The sequence below is a fragment of the Bison bison genome, unplaced genomic scaffold (assembly GCF_000754665.1).
Source record: "Bison bison bison isolate TAMUID 2011002044 unplaced genomic scaffold, Bison_UMD1.0 scf7180017864462, whole genome shotgun sequence".
Taxonomy (NCBI): domain Eukaryota; kingdom Metazoa; phylum Chordata; class Mammalia; order Artiodactyla; family Bovidae; genus Bison; species Bison bison.
In genome coordinates, this window is record NW_011495024.1 from 4,087,829 (window position 1) to 4,108,542 (window position 20,714).

At 37.6% G+C, this 20,714-nt stretch overlaps 1 protein-coding gene across 1 annotated transcript in view; it reads left to right on the forward strand.

The window, feature by feature from the left end:
* Positions 1-20,714, forward strand: part of RYR2 (ryanodine receptor 2 (cardiac)) — an 826,801-nt gene that overhangs the window by 708,014 nt on the left and 98,073 nt on the right. The window contains exon 80 of the mRNA XM_010860117.1: positions 9,588-9,641. Coding sequence (XP_010858419.1) covers positions 9,588-9,641 — 54 coding nt within the window. The remainder of the gene's footprint in view (positions 1-9,587; positions 9,642-20,714) is intronic.

Here is a 20,714-nt window from a genome sequence, read left to right on the forward strand (position 1 = left end):
GGCAATGGCACCCCACTCCAGTACTGTTACCTGGAAAATCCCATGGGCAGAGGAGCCTGGTAGGCTGCAGTCCATGGGGTCGCAAAGAGTCGGACACAACTGAGCGACTTCACTTTCATTTTCCACTTTCATGCATTGGAGAAGGAAATGGCAACCCACTCCAGTGTTCTTGCCTAGAGAATCCCAGGGACAGGGGAGCCTGGTGGGCTACAATCCATGGGGTCGCACAGAGTTGGACATGACTGAAGCAACTTAGCAGCAGCAGCAGCAGCCATAGAAAGAATGAAATAATGTCATTTGTAGCAACATGGATAGAATTAGAGATTATCATACTAAGTAAGTCAGAAAGAGAAAGGCAAATACTGTATGATATTGCTTACATATGGAATCTAAAATATGACACAGAAAACTTATCTATAAAACAGAAACAGATTCACAGACATAGTAAACAGACTTGTGGTTTTCAGGAAAGTAGAAGGATGGATTGGGAGTTTGGGATAGTTGTATTAAGTCACTTGAGTCATGTCCAGCTCTTTGCGACCCTGTGGACTGTAGCATGCCAGTCCACATGCCTAGGATGCTCCAGGCAAGAATACTGGAGTGGGCTGCCATGCCCTTCTCTAGGGGATCTTCCCCACCCAGGGATCGGATCCTTGCCTCTTACATCTCCTGCATTGGCAGGCAAGTTCTTTACCACTAGCACCACCTGGGAAGCCGTGTATGTGTAACTGAATCACTTTGCTATACACCAGAAACTAACACAACATTGTAAATCAACTATCCTTCAATAAGATACATTTTTAAAAAACACGATTAAAAGATGAAAGAGGAAAGATATTTCCTTCTATGGAAATTGGTACTGAGTATTGACTAGAAACTAAAATGGAACTCCCAGACAGTGTGGAAAGCATCATTGATGTCGCTTTGTATAAATTTGGGCAGTACCAGTTTTCCTGGTTGGGTGGCTTTTCCCTAGCAGTTCCCAGAACCAAATGCAGAGTCAGAGAAGGCAAGAAGTTAGGTTCATCAAGGATGGCAGTTTTTACCAGACTGTTGTTGAAGGACAGAGGATCATAGGGGTTTTTTCTGTCATTATGAGACTGGCTGAGGCATTGGATCTTGGATTCTGAGTAAGACAAATAAGGAAATGAGACAAGAGGGAGCTGATAAGTAAGGGGATTGTAAAGTAGTCTGTGGGCTGTTTTCCTTTCAGCTGAAGAAGCAATGAGCAAGTGGTCTGAAAAGGGAAAAGCTCCTGTTTTGAGAGTAATAGATTCCTGATCTTCAAATTCTTCCTTGTGACGGGAGAAGAGTCAGCCCCCACCCCACACTTGTCCTGGTTCCATCCTACACTTAAATCTAATCTCTTTTGAGAAAGGATCAAATATTGATGCTCACTTTTCTTCAAGATTTTCCCATCAAAATTAACTAATCTCTTTCCATTGATTGTTTAATGTATCCCCGGAATGCCAAGCTTTCATCACTTCTTCATTCTTCTCTCAATCAGTTATCAAGATGTGTGCCCCTAGAAATTATCTGAACACAGTGTGCTGGCTATGAGTTTACCTGTGTAGAGCACAGTGGGACTTTATCCTGACTTATTCTGCCCTGGGATTCTATACATTTACAAGAGATTGTAAGAACTCACTAGTTTTTTGACAGCCAGGTTGCATTTTTTCTCTCATTGTGAGCTTGACTTTTCACCTCAATTCCAGGTCATTTATGAATTTCTTTTGAGGTTTATCATACATATCTCTATTTTGACAGTTGATGTAGGCTTTAGTTAACTCATCAGTTCTCTAATTGGAGTTGAACCATTGTCCAAGGCCAAAATAGTTTTAAAGTTCAGTTCTTTCATGCAGTGTTAAATATCTCTTTACATTTATGTTACCCACAGACTTGATAAGTGTGCTCTCCCAGTGTCTCCCTAAGTTGCTAGTTTTGGTGATTCACATCAAACTATTTAGTAAGTAGTTTCGGGAGGCTGCCTTTCTTCACCTTGATAGTCAGCATCCCAGGAGTCTGAAAATTTCTCTTGGACTTCATAGTTTCTCAGAATTTACTAGTGGTCATTTTACATTCACGTATGATGATTTTTGACTTGAATCTTGACACTTGAACTCTATTCAAAAGACTTAAGTCATCCTGTCTTTCTTCAGTATTGTAGGACTTTATGAAGGCAGCATTCACATCTTAATTGGTTGTTCTAAAATTTCAGTTTTCATTGTTTTTTTTTGTTTTGTTTTGTTTTTTAATCACTGAAGCCCAGAATTGGGTTAATCAGAACTCTGGATCAATGATACACTCCCATTATTGACTCCTTTTTTTTTTTTAATTCCTCTCCACCCCTCAGCACTGCATAGTATGTGAGATCTTAGTTCCCTGAATAGGGGTTGAACCCACGCCCCCTGCATTGGAAACACTAGAATACCAGGGAAATTTCCATTATTGGTAGTTACTTAGCAATTTCTAATACTGTAGTAACTACCCTTAAACTCCCTACTCACAAGAAAAGCTAGTTCAGTTCAGTTCAGTTGCTCAGTCGTGTCCGACTCTTTGCGACCCCATGAATCACAGCACACCAGGCCTCCCTGTCCATCACCAATTCCCGGGGATCACTCAAACTCACTTCCATCAAGTCGGTGATGCCATCCAGCCATCTCATCCTCTGTCATCCCCTTTTCCTCCTGCCCCCAATCCCTCCCAGCATCAGAGTCTTTTCCAATGAGTTAACTCTTTGCATGAGGTGGCCAAAGTACTGGAGTTTCAGCTTTAGCATCATTCCTTCCAAAGAAAACCCAGGACTGATCTCCTTTAGGATGGACTGGTTGGATCTCCTTGCAATCCAAGGGACTCTCAAGAGTCTTCTCCAACACCACAGTTCAAAAGCATCAATTCTTCAGCGCTCAGCTTTCTTCACAGTCCAATTATCACATCCATACATGACCACTGGAAAAACCAGAGCCTTGACTAGATGGACTTTTGTTGGCAAAAGTAACGTCTCTGCTTTTCAATATGCTATCTAGGTTGGTCATAACTTTCCTTCCAAGGAGTAAGCATCTTTTAATTTCATGGCTGCAGTCACCATCTGCAGTGATTTTGGAGCTCCAAAAACTAAAGTCAGCCATTGTTTCCACTGTTTCCCCTTCTGTTTCCCATGAAGTGATGGGACCAGATGCCATGATCTTAGTTTTCTGAATGTTGAGCTTTGAGCCAACTCTTTCACTTTCCTCTTTCACTTTCATCAAGAGGCTTTTTAGTTCCTTTTCACTTTCTGCCATAAGGGTGGTGTCATCTGCACATCTGAGATTATTGATACTTCTCTTGTCAATCTTGATTACAGCTAGTGCTTCTTCCAGCCCAGCTTTTCTCATGATGTACTCTGCATATAATTTAAATAAGCAGGGTGACAATATACAGCCTTGACAAACTCCTTTTCCTATTTGGAACCAGTCTGTTGTTCCATGTCCAGTTCTAACTGTTGCTTCCTGACCTACATATAGGTTTCTCAAGAGGCAGGTCAGGTGGTCTGGTATTCCCATCTCTTTCAGAATTTTCCACAGTTTATTGTGATCCGCACAGCCAAAGGCTTTGGCATAGTCAATAAAGCAGAAAGAGATGTTCTTCTAGAACTCTCTTGCTTTTTCCATGATCCAGCAGATGTTGGCAATTTGATCTCTTGTTCCTCTTGTTTCTAAAACCAGCTTGAACATCAGGAAGTTCACGGTTCACATATTGCTGAAGCCTGGCTTGGAGAGTTTTGAGCATTACTTTACTAGCATGTGAGATGAGTGCAATTGTGCGGTAGTTTGAGCATTCTTTGGCACTGCCTTTCTTTGGGATTGGAATGAAAACTGACCTTTTCCAGTCCTGTGGCCACTGCTGAGTTTTCCAAATTTGCTGGCATATTGAGTGCAGCACTTTCACAGCATCATCTTTCAGGAAATAGCTCAACTGGAATTCCATCACCTCCACTAGCTTTGTTTGTAGTGATGTAAGAAAAGCTAAGACCTTTATAATTACCTACCTTAATTAAAATGGTTCTCTCTTTAACCCATACCCTGCCTCCCCATATGAGGAAATCATCATCTTGTATCCCTTGTTCAGGATAACCTCGCTTTCCTTTGGGGGCTTCCATGGTGATTCAGACAGTAAAGAATCTACCTGCAGTGTGGGAGATCCAGGTTTGATCCTTGGGAAGATTCCCTGGAAAGGAAATGACTACCCATTCCAGTATTCTTGCCTGGAGAATTCCATGGACAGAGGAGCTTTACATAGTTTTCATTAGTTATATGAATTTATTACTATATATATTATATATGTGTGCATTGTCAGTCACTCAGGTGTGTCTGACTCTTTAAGACCCTATGGACTGTAACCCACCAGGCTGCTCTGTCCATGGGATTCTCCAGGCAAGACTACTGGAGTGAATAGAGATTTCCTCCTCCAGGGGATCTTCCCAACCCAGGGACTGAACCCACATCTCCTGTGTCTCTGGCATTGGCAAGTAGATTCTTTATCCTTGAGCCACCTGAGAAGCCCTATTACGTGTAAACATGCATTTTATATATATGTGTGTACATTATATATATATGTGTGTGTGTATATATATATATATATATAATTATGTACTTTTAAAGATTTTAGTTGTTCTAACTTTTAAAAGCGCATGATGCTATGAGTAAAGTTTTGGTACTTAATAGTTACACTGTCGTTTTCTAAGATACACCTATGCTTTCATGTGGCTGGAGATCATTTGATTTGACTTACATTTCCCTGTGCAACTACGCAATAGCTTATCCATTTACCTTTTTGTTTGTAACCTTTTGTGTTGAATCTTTGTTTTTGCTGATGTGAAAATGGGCTTGAAATGCCTATTTTTATTCATGTCCAAAAGCCATGGGTCATAGGATGTATGAATGTTGAATTTTGAGAAGATGCCCAGCCGTTTTCCAAAGTTACTGCCCCAAATTACATTCCTCCTTGCTACATTTAAAAGAGATTCTGGTGATACGTATCTTCTCCAGTATTTGATATTTTATGTTTTACCAATTTTTGTCAACAAGGTGGATGTGGTATGACATTTCATTGGGGTCTTAGCTTTCATTTCTCTTGGGTAGGTAATTTTCACATTTAAAAATTACTTCTCTTTGGTGGTTAAGTCTGAAGCAAACCCCTGATGAGTAGTTCTGCACTTTCTCTTGTTATTACTACAGTTTCTGCACTAAATCATAACTTAGTATTCCTTGTTCTCCTTCCTTTGGCTGTATGTTTAAAATTCATTTTAAATCTTTGTATTCTTCAGGCCATGCTTTATTTTAAACCTTGTGTTAATGTGTTTTGTTTTGTTTTAATCTTCCCAACACCCTCTTTCTATCATATGTATTTGTTCTTGTGAACATCTTAGAAAATTTCCAGTTCATCCACGTTGGTTTGCTGTTGCCCTTTCGTTTTCTCCTCATTGTGATCACTCGTGCTTGATTCTCAGAATGTCTCTTTATATCCCAGCATCCCTTCTAAACTGTCTGAAGCCGTTCTGTCCAAATGGACTGCTTTTACCAGTTTAAACAAGATAACCATGTGGAAGTCTCTAGAATAATAACATCATAAAGTAAACACTCTTTTGAGTTTCTGGCTAACAAAAACTTTGTCTCTTCTTGCTCTTACTACTTTATTGGAAGATACACATTAAGTTATGCCCAGTGTTTCGTTCTTCATTGGTTAAAATTATAAAATGCAAGAGTCACTTTGTTATGAAAGTTCTCTCTTCTACCTCATCCAAATCCATCCAAAATGGATTTCAGTTTGAAATTCAACCTGAAAATTTCTTTTTGCATCCTCTGTCTTCTGAGGAGTGACATAATCAGGAAGGCAAGTGAAAAAGATATGAAATGTCCTTGTTTTGCAGAATGAAATTTCCAGCAGATGGTGGTGGTGAGAAGTACCCCATGTAAACTTTATGCTTATGAATTCTCATTGCTGGTTTTGAGTTTTGCTCTAGATATCCGAATGGTCTGAAGACGTATCTTCTATTTTGGTTCTAATTTTTTTCTTCAAATTCTCTGTGTCATGCTTCTGCCCCATTATGTATGGATTTTATTTACTTTTGTTTCCTTCCTGGCATACAGGATCACTCTTCCTTGCCTAGAAATGATCAGTTTGATCCAGAAAATTGAGTCCTGTATTTCAGGACCATCTAATACAACCTACAGTTTATCTAGCATTATCATATTACGTGGATGCAATTTGCTGTTGAAAAACTTAACTCCTATGCCTGTAAATCTTTCAGTTTCTCTTAAGTACATTAAAAAGTGCTAGACATCTGCTGTAGTTTTCTTGTGGCTCCCATGCCAATCAGTACAAGTTTAGCTTATGGATTTGTTGAATTCTGTAGTTCAAGCTTAATAGATTATTTTTAATTACAAATTTTAACCTTTTTAAAAGCAAATCTCACTACATTTTCTTAAAAAAAAAAAAACAAAACTAAACGGTTTATGATACTCTTTACAAAGGATTGTTTTGAAATACCTGTCATCTAAGAGTCCCAAATTTCTCTGTATAAGAGCAAACACATCTTTTACTAAATGCCAACTTCTCTAAATGTATTCTTCAACTCACACCTTATTCATACCCAGTATTTCTGAAGGTAACAAAATACATATAGGAGATGATGTGTTTGAGAGAAGGTACAACTTTATATCCTTAAGAGACGTTTTGTATTCATATTCTCATTTGCTTAAATAATATTCATATTTGTTCAGTTCAGTTCAGTCGCTCAGTTGTGTCTCACTCTTTGTGACCCCATGGACTGCAGCACGCCAGGCCTCCCTGTCCATCACTAACTCCTGGAGTTTACTCAAACTCATGTCCATTGAGTCGGTGATGCCATCCAACTATCTCATCCTCTGTCGTCCCCTTCTCCTCCCACCTTCAATCTTTCCCAGCACCAGGGTCTTTTCCAATGAATAAGTTCTTCACATCTGGTGTTCAATACTTTACATCAAAGTATTGAAATTTCAGCCTCAGCATCAGTCCTTCCAATGAACACCCAGGACTGGTCTCCTTTAGGACGGACTAGTTGGATCTCCTTGCAGTCCAAGGGACTCTCTAGAGTCTTCTCCAACACCACAGTTCAAAAGCATCAATTCTTCGGCGCTCAGCTTTCTTCACAGTCCAACTCTCACATCCATACATGACTACTGGAAAAACCATAGCTTTGAGTAGACAGATCTTTGTTGGTGAAGTAATGTCTCTACGTTTTAATATGCTGTCTAGGTTGGTCAAAACTTTTCTTCCAAGGAGCAAGTGTCTTCTAATTTCATGGCTGCAATCACTATCTGCAGTAATTTTGTAGCCCCCAAAAAGAAAGTCTGTCACTGTTTCCACTGTTTTCCCATCTATTTGCCATGAAGTGGTGGGACCAGATGCCATGATCTTCGTATTCTGAATGTTGAGTTTTAAGCCAAATTCTTCACTCTCCTCTTTCACTTTCATCAAGAGGCTCTTTAGTTCTTCTTTGCTTTCTGCCATAAGGGTGGTGTCATCTGTATATCGGAGGTTAATGATATTTCTCCCAGCAATCTTGATTTCAGCTTGTGCTTCATCCAGTCCAGCATTTCTCATGATGAACTCTGCATATAAGTTAAATAAGCATGGTGACAATATTCAGCCTTGACAAACTCCTTTCCCTATTTGGAACCAGTCTGTGGTTCCATGTCCAGTTCTAACTGTTGCTTCCTGACCTGCATACAGATTTCTCAGGAGGCAGGTTAAGTGTTCTGGTATTCCCATCTCTTGAAGAATTTTCCACAGTTTGTTGTGATCCACACAGTCAAAGGCTTTGGCATAGTCAATAAAGCAGAAATAGATGTTTTTCTGGAACTCTCTTGCTTTTTCCATGATCCAGCGGATGTTGGCAATTTGATCTCTGGTTCCTCTGCCTTTTCTAAATCCAGCATGAACATCTGGAAGTTCACTGTTCAAGTACTGTTTGAAGCCTGGCTTGGAGAATTTTGAGCATTACTTTACTAGCATGTGAGATGACTGCAATTGTGCAGTAGTTTGAGCATTCTTTGGCATTGCCTTTCTTTGGGATTAGAATGAAAACTGACCTTTTCCAGTCCTGTGGCCACTGCTGAGTTTTCCAAATTTGCTGGCATATTGAGTGCAGCACTTTCACAGCATCATCTTTTAGGATTTGAAATAGTTCAACTGGAATTCCATCACCTCCCCTAGGTTTGTTCATAGTGATGCTTCCTAAGGCTCATTTGTCTTCTTCACATTCCAGGATGTCCGGCTCTATCATGTCTAATCATGATAACCATCATGATTATCTAGGTCGTGAAGATCTTTTTTATATAGTTCTTCTGTGTATTCTTGTCATGTCTTAATAGCTTCTGCTTCTGTTTGGTGCAATACCATTTCTGTCATTTATTGTGCCTATCTTTGCATGAAAAGTTCCCAAATATCCTAATTATCTTAAAGAGATCTCTAGTGCTTCCCATTCTATTGTTTTCCTCTATTTCTTTGCACTGATCACTGAGGAAAGCTTTCTTATCTCTCCTTGCTATTCTTTGGAACTCTGCATTCAAATGCATATATCTGTCCTTTTTTCCTTGGCCTTTCGCTTCTCTTCTTTTCATAGCTATTTGTAAGTCCTTCTCAGACAACTATTTTACTTTTTTGCATTTGTTTTTCCTGGGGATGGTCTTGATCACTGCCTCCTGTACAGTGTTAGGAACTTCTGTCCATATGTTAAATCATGTGATCCTGTTAGGAATCTTGTTACTGTTTTTATTATTTACACTTTAATTATGAGAAAACAGAGACTCAGAAAGGTAAAGGAACTTGCCCTAGACTAAACAGCTCTTAAATGGCAGCATCAAAATTTGAATTGGGCACTCTGCATCCTCAGGGCATGTTCCTAACCACCGCACAGCTCTTCTTCCTTAGTAACCAGAACTCTCAGCTGTGGGAATTAATTAAGAATATATGCACAGCTCCTTTATTATTTCTGGAAAAATAAAATAATTCAATGGTCAGTTTTATAATTTTTCTGTAAACGAAGGATGTTGGTAGCAGTTGGAATTTTACTTTCCTCCTATAGACCAAATATAACAAAAAATGAATTTATCAGAAAAAATAGATTACAAGATTCACTTTAATTAATAGACAGACACTGCTTTCTGTTAATTTTAATTCGTAGCTATTAAATATGTTTGTATTAACACATTGTAATGGAAGCATAAAAGAGGAGAAAACAGTGATGTTGTCTAAGGTTTGTAACTTGATTTCAACAAGGAAAATGCATGAATAAGTAGTATGTACAGTATGATACAGACCTCATAAGTATCTCTATGATATATATAAAATTGATGATTTAGTATTTGCACAGTATAGTTTTCTTTTAGTTCACAAATTCATTGATCATGTCATGTAAGCTTATTACATATAATGAATATATTCAAATAATATTGATAAAGTAACACAAGTGATTTATTATTCTGTGCTAATTCATTTATATTTTCTGTCTCAGCATATTCTTATCATGTTGACCTTTTCTCAATTTTTTTTTTTACATGTATCAGAGTTGTCATGATGAGGAAGATGATGATGGGGAAGAGGAAGTGAAGAGTTTTGAAGTAAGATGGATCTTTCACTTTTGTCTTTTATCTATGTTGAAACATTGTTTCATAGCTTATAACTGACATTTATGTTTCTTGCTTCATGGCTTATTGCAGCTTATTGTGTCAAGGAACTGCATGTCAGAAGCTGGATGGACAAATTTGAGTCCTAACATTTGCTGAAGTTAAGGCCAAGGAACGTAGGCTAGTTAAAGAATTAAATAAAGCCCATATGTTCAGGATGAGTGTTCCTGAGAGCCCTTGGAGATGAGGTTGCTTCACATTGTTCTCATCTCGGTGAAGGATGGGGTCTGAAATTTCCAGCAGCCATGGGAGAAAAATATTTATGGAAGAGCAACCCAACATCAAGTTTCTAATTAAAGCCTTGGTGTGAACTTTTTTCTGAATCAATGAAGTCCGAAAGATTTGGCCTCTTTCGACTTCTGCCCAGTGAGGTCACTCATTCCCTGCACATATGTAAATGGTGGCACGCAGTCTGCTTGCATGAGGCAGGATTGCATCTATTCCTAGAATTATGTTCTATTACATGATTTTCCCTCAAACCTTCTCAGCTTTTAAATTTCCTATACTTTGAAATATTGCTCAATATTCTTTAGCCAAAAAGAAAGCAAATATTATTTCCCCCCTTGGCTTAGGCTGCACTTTTTTTTTTTAATATATATATCTAAGAAAGACTAGCTGTTGCTAACTACCACTCTCCTTATTTATTTATTTTTTTTAATTTTCAAAAAGAAATTAAATGAAATAGAGTAGACCCTTTTTTTTTTTTTTCCTGCTTTTAATTTATGTGTCTGTTTTGAGCTGAAAGTTTGGAAATATATTAGTAGCCAGCTGTAAGTCTTTAATTAAAGTGGACCCACAGAAAACGTGTAGGTGAGGAGTAGATACTGAATAGGACTCCTTTCTGGAACAACTGGAAGAGAGCATCCCTGTGGCATTGCGTCCCTGAAGTCATTGTGCAAAAAAAAATGCTAGAACAGGCTAGTTTGAGAATCACCCATGACTATTGCTGGCTGAGAAAAAAAATGCCTTAAGATTCATTTCCTAGATAACACTATAATCTTTTCTAATGTATGTGTGTTCTAGTCTCAATAAGATAAGAAACTGAGCTAAATTAGAATGAGCTGTGAGCGGCAAGTCATACTATTTTTCTGAAGTGCACACCATATATACTCTATCGGTTGTCTTCCGAGCAATTGTTTATTGCGATTTTGCTTCTTGTCCTCATCCTTCCTTAAGGTCACAGGATCCCAACGCAGCAAGGTAAAACTATATATATGTGTGTATTTGTCTGGGTCTGAGTTTCAGTTTCTCGTGACATTTACCTTTGTTAGACCCAACATCTTGGATTCTTTTGTTTAAAAAAAAAAAAAAAGATCTTGCAATCTTTGTACCAAGTTTGTAGCTCCAATGCAATTGGTCTCTTCAGTATCCCTTCCTTGACATAAGTTTATTCTTCTTGCAATTTAAATGACTCATAATTTGAAATTTTATCCTCCATGTTGCATTTGAACTGAGTACTGTGCTGAGATGAAAAAGTCTACCCTTTAGGTGATTAAATTTTAGCTGGTGACTTTTCATTGTAACATTTCATGCCTTATCCCTTTTGAGAGTTTTTATACTGGTCTCATTTCTAGAAAAGAGATATGATATATGGTACTACTGGTGGAATTAGACATAATCTTCTTTTCCTTTGTGCTAGAAATACCTTCAACTGGTAATTAGAGAGGATATTCCATGATTTCAGAGTTGACTTAGTATTTCCTTATAGGAAAGAGCTAGATGACCTTTTCTATCTCTGAATATTCTGAAGAGCTAAGTGTGTGGAAAGTTTGCTAAGAGAAAATATTTTAGAATCACAAAAATTTGCCTTTCATTTGAACCCTGTTAAGCTTACATTTTATTTTCATGAGACTGTTTAGTCAGAAAATCGGTCATGCTGCTGCTACTGCTGCTAAGTCGCATCAGTCGTGTCCAACTCTGTGTGACCCCATAGACGGCAGCCCACCAGGCTCCCTCATCCCTGGGATTCTCCAGGCAAGAACACTGGAGTGGGTTGCCATTTCCTTCTCCAATGCGTGAAAGTGAAAAGTGAAAGTGAAGTCGCTCAGTCTTGTCCGACTCTCAGGGACCCCATGGATTGTAGCCTACCAGGCTCCTCTGTCCATGGGATTCTCCAGGCAAGAGTACTGGAGTGGGTTGCCATTGCCTTCTCCGATTATTGGTCATAAACATCCCAAAAAGAAAATGCCTATAATGACTTTAGTTAAAGAAAAGAAAAAAAAAAACTTTTCTGAGTGTAGAGTGTCCTTTTTTGCCTTCTATTTTATAAAGTGAACTATTGCTGTTAAAGTGAATTTAGAATGTCATAAAGAATCTATTTTTAAGAAACAAATTATAATGTTTTTTTACTCACTTATATTTGGAGAAATATATTGTTATATCATTTTAAAATTTGACTTCATGCAGATGCTACTAGATTTAGCTCCAATCAAATGGATATAATTTAATGGCATATAATATGCATAAAATTTATAAATTATAATTATCAGTAGGTATAATGGATATAATCCTGATTTGGTGGATTTTTATAGTTTTATCACTGATGATCTCAGATAGAATTCCTGTGACTTGTTGAGGGTTGGAAAATATGAAGGGACCTCTTAACATTCACCAAAGATTTGATTTCATTAGACACCATTGCAGTTCATGCCCCAGAGTATATATTGACATCCATGGAGTGGGGGTGGATAAGGAAGGCTGGGATAAGAAAGTGTTGCTGGTTAAGAAAACCATTTTACTCTGAACAGGAATGTAGTTTCAGGAAGAACTAAAAGCAAATACAATTTGGTAAATAGGATCAAATTTGCTGACATTAGAAAGGTTCCCTATTCAGAAAAAAAAAGTCTGGAAATAACTGGTAGTGGAATCTTAGCATTTAGAGTGTAGGATTCAGGTCATACTGAGAACAAGAAATCAGGAGACTGTGGAGCCCCACCTGGGAGAATGGGCTACATGCCATGGATTTAGGATGTTGGGAGAGAAGCTCACATAATGGTGAAACCTGGTAATTAATCCCCCCAAAGGAGCTAGAGGCCACCAGATATGACTGTCCCAGCAGAAGAGAGGATTTTAAAGTTACTGGTGGTTGCCATATATTCATATACATAACACAATAGACAAGATTTGGAAATTTTCACTTGGTAATCAGTGCTTTACTCATTCTTCATGTAATTTTGTACTGTAATCATTTATGCCTAATATGTGTAACAATCTATTTGTAAAATATATACTATGTAAGTAAACAGCCTGAACTCTTCCCAAGTTGAAAATAGAGGATCATGGTTTTCAGAGAGTTGACAGAGTCAACAACCTATGAAGATAATTTTGTCTGAAATTGACTCTCTGATACAAATAACACAACTGAAAAAATTTGGCCAGACAACTGAATTACTACTTTCTCTTTATAAATTTAGTAACGTCCTAGACTTTTTACATTGAGATGTCTGGTTGGCTAACATCATTTAGCTATAGTCAGATAGTGGAATTTTTCATCTAAGTTATAATGAATTTGAAAGGTCATTTGGTAGTTTCAGTAATTCTTTAAACAAATTATATTAAATCTGGGAATAACATAGTGTGTGTGATTATTGAATTTTATCCCAATAACTGGCTGATTATTAATATTTGCTGTACTTTCTACTTAAATTCTCTGTCTATAAAGATACTGAGAAGAAGAAAGAAGTAGATTAAAAAGGTAGCATTATAAGGAAAATTTCCATGAGGAATAAAGTAAACTAAATAAAGCTCAAGAAACATGGAAAACAAGGAGTAGAGGCTAAAGTGCCTGGTATTAGCCAGCCCTTTTCTTCCGTCACATGTGTTTTACTGATGAGATCCTGTTAAAACTTGCCTGATTTAAGTTGATAATTTAATTCCCAGCTTAATCTGTAATATATGTATATTTACCTACAACTAATTATTAAAAATTTTATTGCATAATTAGTAGTTATATATTTCTTTGACTTCCGGCTATTTTAATATTAAAACTATAAAAGTGAAAATGAAAGTGAGTGAAGTCGCTCAGTCGTGTCCGACTCTTCGCGACCCCATGGACTGCAGCCCACCAGGCTCCTCTGTCCATGGGATTTTCTAAGCAAGAGTCCTGGAGTGGGGTGCCATCGCCTTCTCCAAAAACTATACAAAGGGATAGTTAAATCTGATAAAGAAGCCAGTATTAACTGAAAGGAAAGAAATGTTTCAGCAATGACCCAGAGTGTTAATTACTACAGTCCAGAGCTTTTCTGGCCTTTGAATTTTTCATAAGCGAAACACATAATAATAAGAAATAATAATGTTTCAAGTCAAGTAACTTTTCTGAGCATGACGGGTTTTTCTCACCTAGAACAACAAGAAACTTTGGTAACAGAGCAGACCACATTTTTAAATTAAGATTTTTCAAAACATACAGAAACATTGTTCCAATGGTTACTTCTCCTATTACCATTCTTTCAAATCTGAGGGTGCAGCGTTCAGTGATAATTCAATGAAGGCATTTCTGTGGAATGTTAAGTGCTATAATATAGATTTATTAGTTATGGAAAAACCTAAATTAATGACAGTGAAGCTTAAGTAATCTAGAGGAATGGACCATTAACTCGCTTTCTAGACCATCTTTCTCAAGTACAATATTAAGCAAGTTGCATCATCCTTTGGCAAATGCCCAGTTTCTACTTCACAGATGAATTCTCTGGTGAGTCCCTGAGGTCCTATTATTCTGTACTATTGATTAAGGAGAATTCCTTGTGTCTTCAGTGCCAAATATGGCTGTGGCAGAGTTGATATTCTGTAATAAAAATTTAGATTAATCTGTGTTTTCTCCCTGATGGGCCTCAGACATAACTAAAGCAAAATCATACCCACCCAATACTTAGAGCAGTACCCAGCTCACATTCCAAAGAATGTATGATTACATGTGGAGGAATCAATTTAGGTCTAAAATGTCTTAAAGACCAATGTTATATAGCTAAATACCATGATAAAAACCCTTTTATTTGGCCCCTCCAATGATTCTAATTTTGAATAGAATTCATTTTGGGGGTGATGAATTGACTATAAGATGTTCCCTTTCCAATAGCTACTCATAATTTAATCTCTGAAGGGCTTATTTACTTCTCTTTATAAGAGCACAGTAATTTAAATTATAATAACTTCATGAATCTTAACCAAAGAGAACCATTAAATATTTTAAAAATTGAGATACATCTATGGTTATAAAACATGGAAATAATTATCTCTTTTATTAAGAAAATTTATACTTCTTTAGTTTCTTCCTCAGAAGCTCTGTGGTATCAACATATGGACTCTAGAGTGTTGAGTTGCTGTCATACTGTTGAATGATTGAAGGGAAAGGGGGAAGGAATTTTCATGGCCAGTGGTCTCTAATACTCATGCTTATTGTTGCAGTCTGCCAACTCCATTTTTATATACTGAAATTGTTGATCTCAAGTAATACCCTCCCATCTTAGCCCAGGTTCTGTAGAAAACAGAGCAAAGAGGTTATTTGCTAGCACTTTGTTGGAGCTGTTACAGTCTTAGGGAAGTAAGGGTGAGGAAAGAGAGAACTGATACTTGGAGGCAGAGAGAACACAGTGATGCATTCTTGAGCTGACTAGTTAACCACAGCAAACCAGCAGTATAGCTATTTGCTTGGTTGTGTTAGATGGCCCTGAAGAAGCCATATGCATCATGGAATGGTACTTCCTGGGGAAAAGGGGGCACTTCTGGTCACAGGGTGTTAATTTGTTCATTTATCTCCTGATATTAATCAGCTCTTCCAGAAGGCAGACCCCTGGGGAAACCAGAACCAACTTGGATTCAGCCTCTTGAGTGTCCAGGCACTGCTGTCTCTCCATTTCCATCAGTATGTGGTCTCCTTAGACAGTGGTCATGGTGCTAAGAGTTAGCTTTCATAAACAAATAACTGGTACAAACCGTTTCTAGGGCCACTGTACTTCAGAAGCAAGACAAATTGCTAAGACTAAGAGAGAAGGGGGTTTAGGGTAGGCTAGAGTACTGGTCCTGATACAAGGAAAATTCCCCCAAAGCACAGTCCTCTAAATTGTATATGTTAATTTATACACACGAATGTGTAGCCCTAAAGAGCCTATGATATGTAGACAATACATATTTAAACATCGAATTGTGCAGCTAATTGTGCATTTGATATGCACAATAATTTGACTTCATGTGCTATTGTTTTTAAAAATAATCCCAGTTGAGACTGACATGTGTACACTGCTGTATTTAAAATAGATAACCAACAAGGACCTACTATACAGCACAGGGAACTCTGCTCAATATTCTGTAATAACCTAAATGAAAAAAAGAATTTTAAAAAGAATAGATAATGTATAACTGAATCACTTTGCTGTATACCTGAAACTAACACAACATCATTAATCAACTATGCTCTAATATCACATAAAATAAAATAATAATAATCGTAATCTCAGTTGAAGCTTATGCTTGACCACATTATGTACAGGAAATGAGATACAGCAGAATCATTAAGAGCATAGACACTTGAATGGACCACCTGTGTTTGAATCCCAGCTCCACCATATGGATATGTAATCTTAAGTCTCAATTTGCCTATCTATAAAATGGAGCTAATTAAGGTCTCTACTTCATAGGATTGTGATGAGGATTAAATTAATTTATATACATATTCCACTCAGAACATTGCATATCACATAGCAAGCTCTAAGTATTTGCTATTATCATTATATTTAATCAATTTCCCTTCTTTACTAAAATCAAGCCAGAGAAGTCCACAGAGGAAATTTTTCAGCATAGTGAGTGCAGAACCTCATAAGGTAGGAGATCTGGGTTCTCATCTGGATGCTAACCAGATGACCTTCAGCAGGTCATATTTAATTGCCTCAGCGTTTTCATCTTTGGACTGAAAGCTTTGAGCTGTTTTCTAAGGGGTAATATCCACCTTTAAAACTGTCTGATTTGCTGGTTTTGCAGAAGTTCTTTTCATTTTTCAGGACAATTTCAAAACTCTTATAGATTTCTAGGTGCATAAATACCAATTAGAAGCATGCAAATTTTGATTATTTTTCTTCTGATCTTTTCTGAAGGAATGAAAAAGAAAAACTCAATTTTTTTTTTTTTTTAGTGTAGGGATTTCACAATAAAAATGATTTATAGGAAATGTCTAGCTTCTGTACATGTATATGTATCTCTATCACTTCCTCGCTTGTTATTTAAAATACCACATAATTATACCTAATACAGTTAGATAAAGGAAAAAATGTATTGGGAGATGGAAAGCATTTAGGGGTCTTCTAAGAATATGAGTAATCCAGAAGTTCATGCCACAGTGTTGCTAATTTGCTGCAGGTTGTTAGTACTACTGATGCCAAGGTTTCTAGGAGTCAACATAAAACCATATAAATGTAAAAATTTGCTTTATCAATAAAATACAGAGACAATCTTCTTGTTTCAGGAAAAAAAAAAAAAAGAATACCTGAAGCATTTTTCTTCCAGAGGACCTTCTTGGGAATAACAATGTGATATAATGAAAAAGGTCCTTGGTAATTCAGTAAATGTAATTATTTGAGAATTAATACAATAAAGTCCAGGTGTATAGATGCCGTCATGGGATAGTTTAATGTAGAATAAGCACCAGGTGTCTTGAAGAATGGACGGTCTGTGAATCCTCAAGACAGTCTCAAGAAAAATCCTTCTCTCAGCTAAGCAGGAAACACCTGGCAGGGAATTTGAGACTGTGTCAAGTACTTAAAGTGTAGCTAAGAGTTAGTCTGGGGTGGGATTAATAACCATTTGTGAAAACTTAGAATTGTAAATATTAATACTTGAACTACTAGAATTGGGAGAGCTCAAAATCCAAATAATGAGTTGCTGTGATCATTTTATGATACAATTTCTTCTAACTGCTTCTTCTAATTATTCCAACCTTCTGGCACCTTCTCATCTAACCATTCCTTCCTGTGATTGGAGGTCATGTTGTTTAGTTGCCAAGTTGTGTCCAAGTCTTTGCAACCCCATGGACGGCAGCACGCTAGGCTTCCCTGTCCCTCACCACCTCCCCAGATTTGCCCAAGTTCATGTCCATTGAATCAGTGATGCCATCCAACTGTCTTGTCCTCTGTCACCCTCTTCTCCTTCTGCCTTCAGTCTTTCCCAGTATCAGGGTCTTTTCCAATGAGTCAGCTGTTTGCACTTATGGGAGGTCATAAGTCACCTTATTATCCTTTTTCTCTCCTTTGTCAGACTCTCTTAGTAGACTGCATAGGCACTTATTCTCTGTAGTCAAGGCAGTATCCAGTGCTTTTAAGGCTTAAACAAACAAATAGGTAGATGAAGGCTGTTTTAAGTCAACATTGTACTCAGGACAAACTGCATGCCCTCTAATGATAAATCAGCATAACACTGCTAATTTGATAACCTCTGATATTAGAGTTACTCATTCTTTCCTTTCATTTTGTACTTGGTTACTGGAGCTTTTTGTTGCATATTATAAACTTGTCAATAGGATCTTGAATTAGAAAATCATTTTAACTCAGCTGGGTTTATAGCTTTAGCATAGTAGTAAAAGTCGCTCAGTCATGTCCAACTCTTTATGACCCGATGGACTAGACAGTCCATGGAATTCTCCAGGACAAAATACTGGAGTGGGTAGCCTATCCCTTCTACAGGGTATCTTCCCAACCCAGGGATGGAATACAGGCCTCCGGCGTTGTAGGCAGATTCTTTACCAGCTGAGCCACCAGGGAAGCCCAAGAATACTGGAGTGGGTAGCCTACCCCTTCTCCAGCCTGATCTTCCCAACCCAGGAATCCAACCAAGGTCTTCTGCATTGCAGGCAGATTCTTTACCAACTGAGCCCAGCATAGTATTCAGTTTAGTTGCTCAGTCGTGTCTGACTCTTAGTGACCCCATGGACTGCAGCACGCCAGGCTTCCCTGTCCATCACTAGCTCTTGGACTTTACTCAAACTCATGTCCATTGAGTTGGTGACGCCATTCAACCATCTCATCCTCTGTCGTCCCCTTCTCTTGCCTTCAGTCTTTCCCAGCATCAGGGTCTTTCCAAATGAATTAGCTCTTCACATCAGGTGGCCTTCAGCCTCAACATCAGTCCTTCCAGTGAACATTCAGGACTGATTTCCTTTAGGATGGACTAGTGGGATCTCCTTGCAGTCGAAGGGACTCTCGAGTCTTCTCCAACACCATAGTTCAAAAGCATCAATTCTTTGGCGCTCAGCTTTCTTCACAGTCCAACTCTCACATCCATACATGACTACTGGAAAAACCATAGCTTTAAGTAGACAGACCTTTGTTGGTGAAGTAATGTCTCTGCTTTTTAATATGTTGTCTAGGTTGGTCATAACTTCTTCCAAGAAGCAAGCGTCTTTTTATTTCATGGCTGCAGCCACCGTCTGCAGTGATTGTGGAGCCCAAAAAGATAAAGTCTGCCACTGTTTCCCCTGTTTCTCTATTTGCCATGAAGTGATGGGACCAGATGCCATGATCTTTGTTTTCTGAATGTTGAGCTTTAAGCCAACTTCTTCACTCTCCTCTTTCACTTTCATCAAGGGGCTCTTTCGTTCTTCTTCACTTTCTGCCATAAGGGTGGTGTCATCTGCATATCTGAGGTTATTGATATTTCTCCTGGCAATCTTGATACCAGCTATGCTTCATCCAGCCCAGCATTTCTCATGATGTACTCTGAATATAAGTTAAATAAGCACAGTGACAATATACAGCCTTGAGGTACTCCTTATCCTATTTGGAACCAGTCTGTTGTTCCATGTCCAGTTCTAACTGTTGCTTCCTAACCTACGTACAGATTTTTCAAGAGGCAGGTCAAGTGGTCTGATATTCCCATCTCTTTCAGAATTTTCCACAGTTTATTGTGATTCACACAGCCAAAGGTTTTGGCAGCAATAGATGTTTTTCTGGAACTCTCTTGCTTTTTCAATGATCTAGCAGATATTGGCTATTTGATCTCTGGTTCCTCTGCCTTTTGTAAAACCAGCTTGAACATCTGGAAGTTCACGGTAGTATTAATTAGTTCTAAATATGCCAAATCTGGTGAAAATGATATTCTAAGAAATGCAAGTGTATCTGATACAGGAAGAAGTAAAGCATAAAGTCTGACTTTCAGAGCCTCCCAACACATTATCTGAACTAAATTTTTCTGGTTTAGTGATTTTGTTGTCTCTGATCGTATATTGGTAAATTTTTGGTATTTAAACAAAGTTTATTTTGGGTAAAGACACTTTTTTAAATTAAAGAGAACATTACAAACTTTTACCATCCTATTGAGAATCTGGAAGATTATTGTACCATTTGATAGTTCAGCAACAAAGAGGATGTGTAGTAATGAAAGGTACAGGGAAAAAATTAAGCTGCTAAATGAATTAAAAACTACAGTTTGAGAATTATTCTTTTTTTGTGTGTGTATAATTCAACTTCATAGACCATGTACTAAAAGGAAACTAAACTTTTCACATGTTACTAACTTAGTAGCTCTTCAGATAAAAGAAAATGTTTGTTAAGTTTTGGATTAATTTAGCATACTAAATGATATCACATTATTCAGTTCCATCATTCATTTATGCATTCTTGAACATCTTTAATGTGCAGGGAGCTACTGGGTATTCAGTGTATGTGTACTGGTTTGTGTTTAATATAAAAAAAACAAGCAGTGATCCTTTTCCTCATGAAGCTTTACTTCTAGAAACCTCCATGTACATTTGGTTTTTTAAAAAGTTAAAACTTAAAAATTTGGGGAACCATCCATTGTTGAGTAAAATTATAATCTTTAAGTGTTTCCCTAGCACTGGGAGTCACCCATATATGAATATGGCTAATCCATAGTTTTGGAAGCTGGAATACAGAACAGAATTAGGTGAATCTCTGGAAATGTGACTGTTATCTATCACTTTTGTTTCTTCGTTAGTCTGAGTTGGCCTGTTTATGTTGTAAACCAAACTATTAGTATTATTTCACTGCCTTTCAGTTTTGTCCTCTT